This window comes from Euprymna scolopes, chromosome 32 (assembly GCF_053919585.1).
Source record: "Euprymna scolopes isolate OS-2025 chromosome 32, ASM5391958v1, whole genome shotgun sequence".
NCBI classification, from domain to species: Eukaryota; Metazoa; Mollusca; class Cephalopoda; order Sepiida; family Sepiolidae; genus Euprymna; species Euprymna scolopes.
Genome location: NC_136513.1, coordinates 94,663,460 through 94,677,916, shown reverse-complemented (window position 1 = coordinate 94,677,916; position 14,457 = coordinate 94,663,460). Strand labels below are relative to the sequence as shown.

General features: G+C 32.5%; 1 protein-coding gene across 1 annotated transcript in view; it reads right to left on the bottom strand.

Annotated features, from left to right (window-relative positions):
- The window catches only part of LOC145256507 (leucine-rich PPR motif-containing protein, mitochondrial-like), a 139,121-nt gene that overhangs the window by 35,243 nt on the left and 89,421 nt on the right, over positions 1-14,457 (bottom strand). The window contains exons 22-26 of the mRNA XM_080115478.1: positions 12,667-12,752; positions 9,856-10,090; positions 7,460-7,584; positions 3,221-3,327; positions 733-801 (exon numbers count right to left, since the gene is read on the bottom strand). Coding sequence (XP_079971604.1) covers positions 733-801; positions 3,221-3,327; positions 7,460-7,584; positions 9,856-10,090; positions 12,667-12,752 — 622 coding nt within the window. The remainder of the gene's footprint in view (positions 1-732; positions 802-3,220; positions 3,328-7,459; positions 7,585-9,855; positions 10,091-12,666; positions 12,753-14,457) is intronic.

Genomic DNA, 14,457 nt, shown 5'->3' with positions numbered 1-14,457 from the left:
ATCTGAATTTAAAAGTTAAAAACTGCAAGGACTTTCCTGTCAACCTGATAGATAACTGTTTTCTATACATATAAAACTCTGTTGGAAATTTTCTTAAGACTTTTTATGCAATTTGCATAAGTGGCGTTATGCAAATTGCCCACTGTTACTTGAGAAGAGGCTATATATAAACATTAAAAAAAAAAAAAAAAAAGAAAGAAAAAAAAAACCTTTGACGAGCAGAGTTCAAACAAAAATATTTACCGAAAGAACGAGAGGAGTTCAAAAAAAATTTACTGAAAGGAATGAAAACATTTCTCCTCACCTCTGTTACCTAATTTTCTTCAACAAAAAGAACAACCATTTTGGAAACTATCAAACTTCAAACTGACATAAGTATTACTCTTTATTGTATTTGTAATTATAATTGAATATAATTTATTTTGAATGCAATAACTTTTGGTTTTTAATTGCCTTCGTCCAAAAATATGAAAGATTGTTCTGCTACAAAAGATTCTTTTTTATAAATAAAAATGTTAGAAATAACTAACTCTAGAAAATTTCTAGCATATTTTCTAAAACGATTCAACAGAAAAAAATAAAAAAAGTAATTTTACAGCAAATAAAAAAAAAAAAAAAAAAAAATGGGCTAGTAGTCAACCAACGCTAGTTGACTATTAGCCCATTTTTTGCTTTTAAAAACAAGAAAACATTTTTGGGTAAGTTTCTTCACAAATAAATTACGAACATTACCTTGTTTTGATTGATGAAATTTTCACAGCCAATTTTTATGCGGATCATTGCAGCCCTTAGCCCCGGGGTCTAAAAAAATAAATGAATAAATAGATAGATAAAATTTCAGAATTAATCTTGAATCTGAGACACAAAAAGAAACTCAACGGAAACAAAGATGGCGCTTACTCCAAATTATATTTAAAAAATATTGAAAAAAATCTTTAGTGAGTAAAAAGTTTTAATTAATTTGAATACAAACAAAATCTCTGCAGTCGAATTGTCGCCCTTGAATTTTGGCAAAATTGTAAACAATATGCCTGTTGCAGGGCCCTCTCCTCACTTCCTCATAAAATCTGATTTTATTAATAAAAAGAAAAAAAAAAAACTTGATCAATTTATGATTTTTTTGGAATATGACATCTTCATCCCATGATGAGTACATACAAAGATCTTTCAGTATTTTCGTTTTTTAACGCAGTATATTTCTAAATAAGCACTACAAAGATTTACTAAATTAAAAACAGATTTTAATTTGCTTCACTGCATCTCACTCATGTATTAAATTTTTATCTGTTTTTTTTTTAGCACTCTTCCACCAGATATCCTGTCAAATACAATCTATTATGTTTTTGAATTTTTGAGATGAGGATTGGTGATTTGGATTATTTGAACTACTGTTCTCATTTTGAATGCTATTCTCACAATGTGTTAGCTCATGTAATCCCCCACTTTGAGAATTTTTCTTTTGAACTTGTGATTTGCATGGAATTCTGAACAGAACTTTTTATTTAATCCACAGAGGTAGCATGCTCTTGTCCCATCAGCCTTGACTATGTAGACGTTGTATAGGGTTTGCAATTGTATTTTTAATACCGCCCCTACCGAGGATTGAACCTTCAACCGCCAGAAGAGTGTCACTTAGAACTGAATTTTTACTTAGTACTTTATCCGTTATGCCACGTGTTCTTGCAGATATGCAATCTATTATGAATTAACATTTTTTTTTTTAATTCCAAGTTTGTTTTGATGAATTTGTCTGAAAATCCAGGAATATACGTTACTATACAATCTTCTTGGTTTGCCATATTTTTTACATCCTTCCACCATTCCTTGTAAACATATATTGTTCACAACTGTTTATCCCTTTGTATGTACAATCCCAGCACTTAATATATGGGAGCAAGTTTTGTCTTTATTAAAACACCGGGTATGTTTTACAATAGACAACAGAACAAAAAAGTGATTAAGAAACAAGTATATGACAAATAAATGTCACCGAGTATTTTCGCCAGTTTTTCAAATTCTTTTCATGAGTCCAGTTGCTCGTATAATTACTGGAATGATGAAGATCTTCCTAAGATTCCAGTTTCTTTTCATGTCATACATAAGATCTTGGTATTTTGTTATCTTTTCCTTCTCAGTTCTGTTTAACCCAGCATCATTGGAGAACACTGACTTCTACTAAGGTTGCTTCTTTCTTCTTCTTGTCCAATATCACTATGTCAAGTTTAATAGTTCAGTTTTCAAAGCATGTAGCTGTAAAAATTACATAGTCATAGCGGATGGTGTACAACTTATTTCCAACTGTTCTTTCTGGTATGCATGTTCCCAAAACTTGCTGCTACTCTAGATATAAAACTTTTTACAGATGGTCCAGTGGAGATATTTAAAACTCTATTAGTGTTGCATTGTATCCAAGATGCAGGATCACAGAGCAGCACAAGACAGATTAAGTGATTGAATTTTTTGTGGACCAGTGTTTTATATATATATATAAGCCGGTAAAAATAGTTGCTAAAAGGACAAAATTGAAAAAAAAAAAAAACCCTTGAACTTGGCAGGCGTAAGTCAACTTAAAATACTATTGTACGGGTTCACAAATGTATGTCTATACATTAAAGTTGGTTCATTTTGAATTTTTTTTTTTCGTCTGACAATAGCTGAAACAGTAACGATTAAGTCTGGAGCACTAAATGTTTTGGTTTCAATTCTAGATGACAGCACCAAAGTCAATTTTTTTTTTTTTTTTTTTAACTTTTGAAATCACCACTATATATTGGGTACAATATAATAATCAATAGAGAATAGGCATTAATAATGATAAATACGAAATCTGCATAAATTAAAATATCATATTTATTTAAACATATTTTATGACTGGGCAATGCTGGGTGCATGGCTAGTGGACATATAAAAATTTGTTGTCTGACATTTGAATTACGTTGGATTGAAAAATGCGTGAAGAAAAACACTTTACAAAATTACGATCACTGATCGAGAGAAAATTAGGCAAAAACAAGGGAAATAATCTATAGATTGAGTTTTGCTTCCTCCAACCGCGGGGGGGGGGGGGGGTTGTATATGTAATATACGTAAAGATGAGTGAACTATGAAAAATCTTAGTTTTGATTTCCCGTTTTGCTGAAGGAGAACACATCTTCAAAACAGCTTTCACATTTTTGAAGGGGGGGGGGTGCATATCAGGGCATAACGCAACGTTACTCACCTCTAAGACTTTTCGGGCTTTCTTTAAATGTCCGCTTTCAATTAAATTCACCATCAGTTGATGAAGAACGTTCATCTCACCATGAATCGGGATTACCAAATCCATGACTGAAATAGAAAATTTATATTAAAAAAAACTAAAATAATCAAACATATAAAGTTGTCCTGTCAGATTTTTGTAGTTAGACCTCAATAGCATTTAAGATTTGCTTCTGACTAGCCAATTTTCATTTACATTTGTTTCATGTAGGCAACTCAAGGATAAGGGTTTATCTTCTTCTTCTTCTATATATATAAAAGCCAAACGTCTGTGTGTATGTATGTATGTTTGTTTGTAACGCTAAAACTTTTGAAAGACGGAACCAAACTTGACAAATTTGGTATCATATCGAAGTCCCATCACCCGGATGACAAATATCGAAATTTCACATCAAACGGACCACTAGAAGTTGGTCAACTGATCAGTTATCTTCGAGGGGGGCCCCCAAAAAACCTGTCATTATCTCTATATATAAAAGACAAATGTTTGTTTGTAACGCTAAAACTTGAGATGAAAGATTCCTCTCCCCTAAGAATAAAACATATGTTCAATATCTGCTTTTGTTTTTTCATTGTTTATACGGTCCCGAGCAACGCCGGGTAGCCCTGCTAGTCTATTATATAAAACACAGTTCTTTTTTGTTTTAAATTTTCTCATCAGTTTGTTCAAGCTGGGGATGGGGCATCCTTCCTGATGCCAGATATTCACCCGCTGTCTTATATATTCAAATCAAGAGACTTTTTTTAAGATTCTAACCACCCCTTTAAGTTTTTTTTTTTAATTGTTTATGTTTTGCACTTGGTTCATTGAGTATATTCGCCAGGTAGATTTTGAAATTTTTTTGCATCAGTTAGATTACTTCCATAATTATTGGAATGATGGAAATCTTCCTAAGATTACAGTTTCTGTTCATGTCGTACATAAGACCATGGTATCTCTTCATCGTTTTCCCTCTCAACTTTGTTTAACTCAGCATCATCAGGGACATTAACTTCTACTACGGTTGCTTCTTTCTTCTTGTTCCATATCACTATGTCAGTTTTTATGACTAAGTTTTCTAGGTACATAGTTGCGTGTGCGTGCGTATGTGTTCAGCTAAAAATCAGAAACTACACAAGACACACAAAGCTGATATGATATATTCTTTTTTGGACACAATTTAAAAAAATTTTATTAGTTAGGAGGGTGGGGGTGAGAGTCACCGCTCATCAAGACCCAGAAGCCACTCTAGGAAAAGGGTTAACGAGTGTTAGGTAGATGGGGAAACACTGTGATAAGTAACGTTGGAACTTGGGTAAGGTTTTATTATTAGGGCTATGACAACAGCATATTCCTTTCATTGTTTTGACTCTCGAGTATATGTCCGACACAGTTAGACACAATCAACCGAGAACCACATCACTCTACATAAAAACATATAAGGTATCAATGGATATATACCTGAGAATCAAAACAAGGAAAAGAATATGCTGTTGTCATAGCCCTATTTATTATATAAGAGAAAGACTCAACAAGAACTTATTTACATTAAACTTGAAAACAATCATGTTATAGTCAGATAGGAAGCAGCACAATGATATTGTATTCTACAGACAGTTCAAGGAAAAAAACTTTGCTCATGGAATTTTTTAGTTTTAGGTATAGAGAGTGAAGGAAATGGTTCATAGGTGCAGCTAGCTGAGTATTTGCCACAAAAGTTTTATGGGGGTAGGGGTGACCATAGATTGAAGTTCAGTTGAGCACTTACCATAAAAGTAATTTTCATTCGTTTTGATATCACCCAGAACAAAAATTAGTCGGGGGAGGGGGGTTGAGCGATCAATATTTATGGCATTTTTTTTTCATCAACCTATACTGTGAAACTCAAACTAAAAAACAGGTTTTGAGCTTTGGTTAGAATCAAACTATAGCATCTATTCTGTCATTGGTTGGAGGAGGGAATTCCTTCTTAACTGCCAAGCAGACAGAAAGGGATAGGCGAAGGTAGAGAAGTGTTAAAAAAAAGGATATCAGATTTTTTTTAACTCTATTTTGCCGTCTATGCTCCTCCCGGGCAACGTTAGGTAGTCATGCAAGTTGACAATATAATGACATACTTTACTAATATTTATCTCAATCATGACTTACTCCAACCCAGATGACTAATAATATGAAACATTTTTAAATAATCACCTAAAAATCAAAATCAGCAAAGGGGAATAACTCATACTTTAAATTTAATAAATATGAGTTAACTACTTTACAACTACAATTTTATTTCTTTTGCTGTATAAGTTTAAAAATTTAATAAAATAAAATACGTAAGTCTGTATAGGTACAGCTGTGGTATTCCTGTTCATGTGGACAGGGGGATGCTAAAATTCAGAAACTACACAAGATACCTTTACAAACCATACATTATAGGATACTGTATGTCCACAAGCTGGTTACGTTAAAAAAGGATGTTGTAATATTCATTCCATTGATGAAATTTGTGTAGGGGAGGAGGAGGGAATTACTCTTTTATTTTTACTGGCAGTTGTTTCCAAAATAAAACTAGGTCAAGCAGTCAGTTAATTTTCATTTTTGCTTTGTTATATAAAGCCAGCCAGCTGCCAGCATAGACACAGCACTCTCCCTCGACACTAGCGCACAAGTACATGTATTTGGTGACTTTAATGTTCACCAAAAAAACTGGCTTGGATTCTCTCCTCACACAGATGCAGCCGGCAGCACAACACATAGCTTCGCTATATCTCACTCCCTATCATAAATGGTTACGTTTCCAACCTGTTTCCCTGACCAGCAAGAACAACAAGCATCACTTCTAGATCTGTTTCTGACCATAGTTCCCGAGGATTGTATAACAAATGCTGACAGCCCACTCGGGAACACTGATCATGCAGTGATAATGGTTGAAATCGCCCTAAACTCTAGACCCAAGACTGAAGAGCCAGTGCTCAAAACAATGAGATATTATAAAATGGCTGACTGGGAAGCCATCAGAGATCTTATCAGAGATGCCCCATGGGGAAATATTTTTTCTCTTCCTGCTGAACAGTGCGCAAATGAGATCATTGAATGGTTCAAAACGGCAATTGAAGCACATGTTTCCATGCGGAAATTTTATAGCAAGCCCCACTCTCCCCAATGATTTACTTCTACTTACGAAACTGCCATTGCTCAAAGGCAGCATGCATGCCACAGATTTAACAGACATAAGTATATAGAAGCTAGAAGTAACGTTAAGAAATAGTGACAGCTAAGAGAGAATTTACTGAAACCACTAAAAAATGCATCAAAGCACAAAAACTAGGAACTCATGACTAGAGGAGAGGTAGAGAGAGAAGAATAGAAAAAGGGAGGGATAGAGAGAGAAGAATAGAAAGAGGGAGAAGTAGAGAGAGAAGAATAGAAAGAGGGAGAAGTAGAGAGAGAAGAATAGAAAGAGGGAGGGGTAGAGAGAGAAGAATAGAAAGAGGGAGAAGTAGAGAGAGAAGAATAGAAAGAGGGAGAAGTAGAGAGAGAAGAATAGAAAGAGGGAGAAGTAGAGAGAGAAGAATAGAAAGAGGGAGAAGTAGAGAGAGAAGAATAGAAAAAGGGAGGGATAGAGAGAGAAGAATAGAAAGAGGGAGAAGTAGAGAGAGAAGAATAGAAAGAGGGAGAAGTAGAGAGAGAAGAATAGAAAGAGGGAGGGGTAGAGAGAGAAGAATAGAAAGAGGGAGGGGTAGAGAGAGAAAATAGTAAAAGGGAGAGGTAGAGAGAAAGAATCATAAGACAGAGGGGTAGAGAGAAGAATAATAGGAGGGAGAAGTAGAAAGAGGAGAGAAAACCAGAAAAGGAGAGGGAGCAGCTAGATGGATAATGAGAGAGAGAGAAGGAGGACTGGCTATGCTTTCCTCAATTGCAGGTTATTTGACTCACATAATATTTCTATTATCAGAATTTTTAATCTGGTGGCAAATTAATAAGATTCAATTCTAAGTTCAATTCCAATCTGAGGACACAAAATGTTTTCTATACATTTCTTTTTTAAATTGCACAACATAGAGACTGGAAAACTATTTATTAATAAATTCAAGAGTTAAAAAAATTTTTTATATATATTTTATATATATTCATGAGATTTAAAAAAAAAAAAATTAATTAAAAAAAAATAATTAAGAAGAAAATAAAAATACTCCCGGCCAACACCAGGTAAGGAAGTTAAATTATAAATACCTTTCTGCAATTTCTCAGGATCTTCAGCTTTAATAAACATTTGCAACAACGCGTCGATGCACGGAGCTCGTTTGTATTCAGTTATCATCCACTCCAACAATTTGATGCAATGAGTGAGTTCGTTCCTTAAAAAATAAATAAATAATCATGTCACTTCCATGTCCGAGGCAAACATTCAATAGATTTATCGTTTCATTAATCAAAATCCAACATTTTCAGATATTTTCACAATAATGTCTCAATTATTGACTACAATTCCTAGTTCAAAAACCTTTCAGGGTTATAGGGTCATTTCAGATGTGATGTTGCTGGTCCCAGTCTTTTTTTATCTATGTAATACTCCGCATGTTCCTTCTTTAGTTAGTCTATACGTTACATTTTGAAAAAGGCCAAATACATTTTTTGAAGGCCAAAGTGCTTAATAAAAAAAAAAAGAAAGAAAAGGGCCAAATTCAAGAAATTTAGTTTTAAAAAGGCCAATCTGGAAACCCTTGACAAGAATATGAGAGTGACCTCCCTTTGATGTAGCCTCATTTTCAAATATTATAACAATATGTGATCATGCTTGTAATGGTGTGAGAAAAGAACTTGTAGTAATTTTGGTATCCAGTGATTCTTCATCGAAGAAAGAAGTCAACAAAATGGAACGTAAAAAAAGGGAACATTAAAAAAAACAGGGGGAAAAAAAAGAAAAGAAAAACATTGTCTGCCAAAAGGTGTTGGACTAAAGGAGTAACTTAAAGATTGTCTCTTACAATGTAATTTTATTATTTGTATTGAACGATGTAACACAATATTACTTTCTGAGTATTAGTACTTATTAATTAATCTCATTTACGTCAGTTCTATATTTAAAATACAATGAACACTATTTTCTTAGAAATGTTAATTAACTCATATTTGCTGCATGTTATTGGTTTTTCTGTCCCCCAAAAAAATTTTTTTCCACTACCCAGAAAAATATCAGCTTATCAAAACATTTGTTGATTAAATATATTTCTCATTTTTGAGGAATTTCCATGGGTCCTGCTAGTAAACACTATTATGTCATTTGTTACTTAGAATTGTATGATCTATTCCCTGCTTCCTTTGCTCCAGCTCGTTTGAATCGTTGATCTAGTGGTCTTCACTGTTTTAATGCCTCACTGTAATGCAGCTTCCCATTCCAGAAGCTTCTTTCCAAGGACTGCAAGGTTGTGGAACACGACTTTTGTAGATCAACTGTGATGAGATTTACTTCGCTGTCAGTGTGTGTATATACTTTGTGCCAGCGACAAAAGTACATGCACAATAGACACAACCTCTGTTCGTACCTCGTATATATTATGATTTAGAAAGTATATAAGTTTTAAGAAGGAGTGACCCGACCGAGTGACCCCCTAAAAAAGCCTTTGGCGGACATACACAAAAAATGCACAAACACACATTTTTGCTTTTATGAATAATTCAACCCAGAAATATTTGAAATAACTGTCAACGGTTGAAACAATAGACAAAGGAAATATCCATTGTCTATTGTTTCAACTATTGAACAATATCTGCTCAATTATTTCTGGGTTGAATTATGAATTCCATTAGATAATAGGTGGAAATACCAAATTCTTAACATTTCGATCCATTTACATGTGTGGAAAGAATGTGATTATAAATAAAAGAGACACGAAAAGCCAGTCAGAAAGAGAAGACTGCAGCATGTGTCACCATTTCTTTACCATCAACCAACTCCCGCCCGCGTTTCAGTAAACATCAAAGCAAGAATAACAATTTATCACAGTAAAGCTGATTTTCAGAGTTAAATAAAAACAATAATATATTTTTGTAGATCAACTGCGTTGTGATTTACTTCGCTGTCAGTGTGTGTATATACTTTGTGCCAGCGACAAAAGTACATGCAAACATTATGTAGACTGGACAAAGGCATTTTGAACGACCAGCCACAGCAATTATGTAACATTGATATTAAAATAATCATGTGTTATGTAATTTGGAGGAAATGGTCAATGTCTATTTGAATGACAAAACTTGTCTCGCTGCAATCACTGTAAATAATTTCCCTTCCTCTTGTTAAATATTGATGGATTTTGTAATATATTTTTGTAGATCAACTGTGTTGTGATTTTTACTTTGCTGTTAGTGTGTGACATAAGTACATGTTAACATTTAGACTGGACAAATATACGTAACATAATGACAAAAGTTAAACCATCCACTCCCAACTTTTGCAATCACACTATCACCTGCTCCACCCTGTACTCCAATACTATCAACATGTTAACCAAAACTTCTTGACAACCTCAACATCTTCACCATCCAAATATACTTTCTCCACAATTTCTTTTTACTTTCGCAATTCCTATTTGAATCGAGACGTTACCCTTATTACTATAGTGACTGACCTCTCGATGAATCCCTTCATGACAGATTCTATCAGTTCGAACGTGGCTGGTTTGATGTAACCAAGATCAAACAACATCTGCAGAAACTGTTTTGCAGTTTCGGGTTCGGCTGTCTTCACAACAGATTTAATCAACGCCAAGCAATCATTCTCCAAAATGTAAGTCGTGTTGAATTTCTGCTCTTTCATTTGATCTCCGTAAGTATCAGCATAATTCTTCAAGATTTTCATCGCATCTGAAACACAGAAAATGGAACTTATCAACTTTTGAGATATTTTTATATAAAAAAAAAAAAAGGAAAAATGATAACATCTCCCACCAACCTTTGTATTTAATAGCATTTTTTTTTTAAACTATTAGAGAGGGGGGGAAGGTGATTCAAAAGAAGGAGGAAAATGTATGTGGGTGAAAGAGGGGTAAAAAGAGAGAGGAATAAGGGAATGGGTCTGAGAGAGGGTGCGAGGAGGAATAAAAGAGGGGAAGGAAGTAGGTGAAAGAGAGGGAACGGAGTGAAGGTAAAAGGGAGAGATGAAAGAGAGGGAAGGGGATAAAAAGAGCAAGGGGTGAAAGAGGGGGAGTGGATAGAAGTAGGAAGGGTGAAAAAAGGAGAGAAAAGAAAGTGAGAGTGAAAGGGGGGGAGGAGGAAGGGAGTAGAGGTGAAAAAGTGGGAAAGTGATATGTAATTTAATCTGTTCTGGCAGTCATATAAAGCAAACGTTGGTCTGTGATCTTAGAAAAAAAAAATGTATTTCTGATCAATCTTAGAATCTTAATATTCAATCCTGATCAATATTTTTTTAATCATCTTTAAAGAAGGGAGATGGTTCACACTAACTACAATCGAAACTCACTCGACTCCCTTACAAAAAATGAATATGTCACACTTCCTTCATATTCACTGTTTGTCTATTTTATTATTTTTAGGCTACCTTACTTTCTTCCAAGCTATCATTAAGGTTTAGATTTTTTAATTTCGCCACGCAAAATCTATAGAGCAAGAGATAAAAGATGAAATTATTTTAAATTCAGGTACTTATGTTATATTTTCTCATATTCTTATAGCAAAATGATCCTAAAAAAAAAAAAAAAGGATTCAAAAACATTTTTAAAAAATTATTTAAAAATGTCACCCATCGAGACAAAAATGGTGGTGAATTGTGTTTTGGAAAATTTAAAATTCTATTAAAAATAGTAGAAAAAGTTTTATATTATTCTGTTTTTCACATAAAATTCAGGCTTTTATCTCTTTCTTGGAAAAAAAATATGCTCAAAGAATAATGGATTTTGATAGATTTTAATTTGTTTAAAAAAAAAAAAAATCAATGAAAAATCAACACTTGTTTTTTTTTTTTTTCCTCATTTTTTTGCCCGTGCCTACTCTTTATCAATATCAAATACGGCGACTTAATTATTTTAATTAGCAATTATCCCCCCTTGTCTTCTTCCCATCCGCTATCTTTTTCTCTCAACCCAATCCTCTGTCTTTCTTTCACCTCCTCCTCTGTCCTCTCTCAACTCCCTTTGTATTCTTCTCTCACCTCCCCCCCCCACTCTCTTTTATAGATTTTATTTTTATTTTCAACTAGAACCTAAATACGAAACCTTGGAAGTGTAGAGTTACACCCCTTTACCATTGTCAAAAATTATGACTTGAAGAGGTCAGAGGTTACATTGGCCAAAACGTTGTAAAAAAAACAAAAAACAAAAAAAAACACTCAAGATGATTAATCCAAATAACAAACAATTATTCCTCACCTCAAAAATTCAGAAATATAGAACAATTAAAATGAAAGTTCTTTTTTTTTTTTTCAACTAGTAGTTTCTTCCCCAGAACCGCAAGACTGTAGCTTATGTCCCTGATAGTAGCCCCCTACTTAAAAGTGGCAATGTGTCTTGTTTGGGGTGAAAATGTTATTAAAAAAATCCCGGAACTAATCAATATTTTAGCATGTCCTTTTGTATGATTAAAATATTTAGTAAACAAAAAAAGCTTTAGGAAAACAAACACTAATTAACTCAGCTTTACAATAAAAATAATAATAATAATAATCATAATAATAATAATAATCATAATAATAACAATAATAATAATAAAAGAAAGATGTTACAAATCATCCTCAGACTTAAAGGACATGGAAACAACACACATTAACATTGGCACATGAGACAGAAAATAGGATATTGTTTAAATTCTATTTGAACTCTTCATTTTTCATGACTCAATTCAATTTCAACATCTTTCATAACTAATACATTCAATTTGAACATTTTTCATGACTAATATAGTCAATTTGAACATTTTTCATGACTAATACAGTAAATTTGAACATTTTTCATGACTAATACAGTCAATTTGAACATTTTTCATGACTAATACAGTCAATTTGAACATTTTTCATAACTAATACATTCAATTGGAACATTTTTCATAACTAATACATTCAATTTGAACATTTTTCATAACTAATACATTCAATTGGAACATTTTTCATAACTAATACATTCAATTGGAACATTTTCCATAACTAATACATTCAATTGGAACATTTTTCATAACTAATACATTCAATTGGAACATTTTTCATAACTAATACATTCAATTTGAACATTTTTCATAACTAATACATTCAATTTGAACATTTTCCATAACTAATACAGTCAATTTGAACATTTTTCATAACTAATACATTCAATTTGAATATTTTTCATAGCTAATACATTCAAGTTGAACTCTTCATTTTTCATGACTAAATGCATAACAGCAACAATCAAATTTGAAGCGGTTCTAAATGAAATAGAAAAATATCTTACCTGTTGGTTTTCCATTGTTAACTAATAAAGTGGCCAAATTTAAGAGAGCTTTCGTGTAGTCTGCATACTCCGGATATTGATTTTGACTAAAAAAAGAAAAATCAAAATAAATTGTAAGAAAGAACAGAGTTTGTTTTTATTTTTTTTATTATTATCAATGTCTTTTTTGAGCATCGCAATGAATCGTAAACTATGCTTAAATATATTTTAATTCATGCAGATTTTGTATTTATTATTACAAAGCCAATTCTCTTTTGAATATTATATTGTACCTAATATACAGTACTGATTTCAAAAGTTAATAAGAATAAAAAATGACTTAGGCACAACCAGCTAGAATTGAAAGATTTTACTTGTTATAAAACTTGTATGATTAGTAAATCCTGTTAAACTACTGGTCACATAACCCTGAAATTAAGTGTTTATCAGGTAAAGTCACACACCTGTTATATTTATATAGAATACAATATATATATATATATATATATATATATATATATATATATATATCACTACTTCATTTAATCACGTAAATTAATATACAAAAGTATTATTTTATGCGTAAACTTCAGGTATTTATTTCAACAGTGCTCAATACATAGGTAAAACTAGAAAGCTGATTGGCTAACTAAAAACTCAATAGAATGTGCATATATAAAAACACGAAACAACCACAACTCTTCGCATAAGCCTGACAAATCCTAGCGTGGATAAAACGCGGAATATTCTGTGTAGCTTAATTGCTATATTAGTGGCCTGGCAAGGCCACAGGGAAACAACCAAGCAAAGAAAAACCTTAAGCAAAATTCATCCCAAAGCAACAAAGCTGAAGCTAGCCTGCCAGGACACTATATATATATACAAATGTAGGTAAATTTGGGCATATTTTATAGGTTTGAAAAGATAGGTTCTTTTTTTATAAATTGTCATAAATTTTAACCATAGAATAGTATTATAATCTTTAAAATGCCTGCAAATTTTCAAGTAATTTCGTCCCATAAAACCAAAGATATGAGAATTTCAATATTTAATTTGGCTATGAGTATAGATATATCCATATATCTATACTCCTATAAATCTTTTTTTGTGTACTGATATTTATATTAAAAACCCTTTTTTCTATTTATTTTAAAAAGAAAATACAACTTTCTTATATATGGTTCATGGAATTGCATTCATCTGCAAAAGATCTAGCTAATTTGCATATTCTTTTAAACATTCATTTTACTTAATTGCCTATTAGTTTTTCGATTTTCTTATGGTGTGATTATCTTTAGTTAACTACTGAGTGTAATTATATTCATGCAGAAATTCTACATGATTTATATTTGCGTAAAAAGGTTATAGTAAACACAAACCTGTTTCTATATATATTTATGTATGCGTATATATATTTGTTTAAAAATTTTGCCTACCAAACTCTTGCTAGAGTTTTTAGTCTACTGACATGAAACTTCATATACAGGGGTTTTGAACCCATGCAAACACTTGTGGCCTTGCTAGGCCACTAATATTATATTAGTGGCCTGGCAAGTCCACAGGGGAGACAACCGAAGCAGCAAAACTAGTAATATATTAGTAATACATCATTTTTCTTTTTACATACTAACAGGTTGTCACTTATCAAGGCAAAAAAGCCATTCAAGATTAATGAGTGTGTTAGGTGGACAGTGGGACAACATTGTGAAAGTTGGTGACAAAGGTCAACCCTTGTCACAAAGTAGCAATACACATGAAAAAATTGAAATAGCTTGAAATATTTCAATATTGGTATGCATAGAAAGAGCTTGA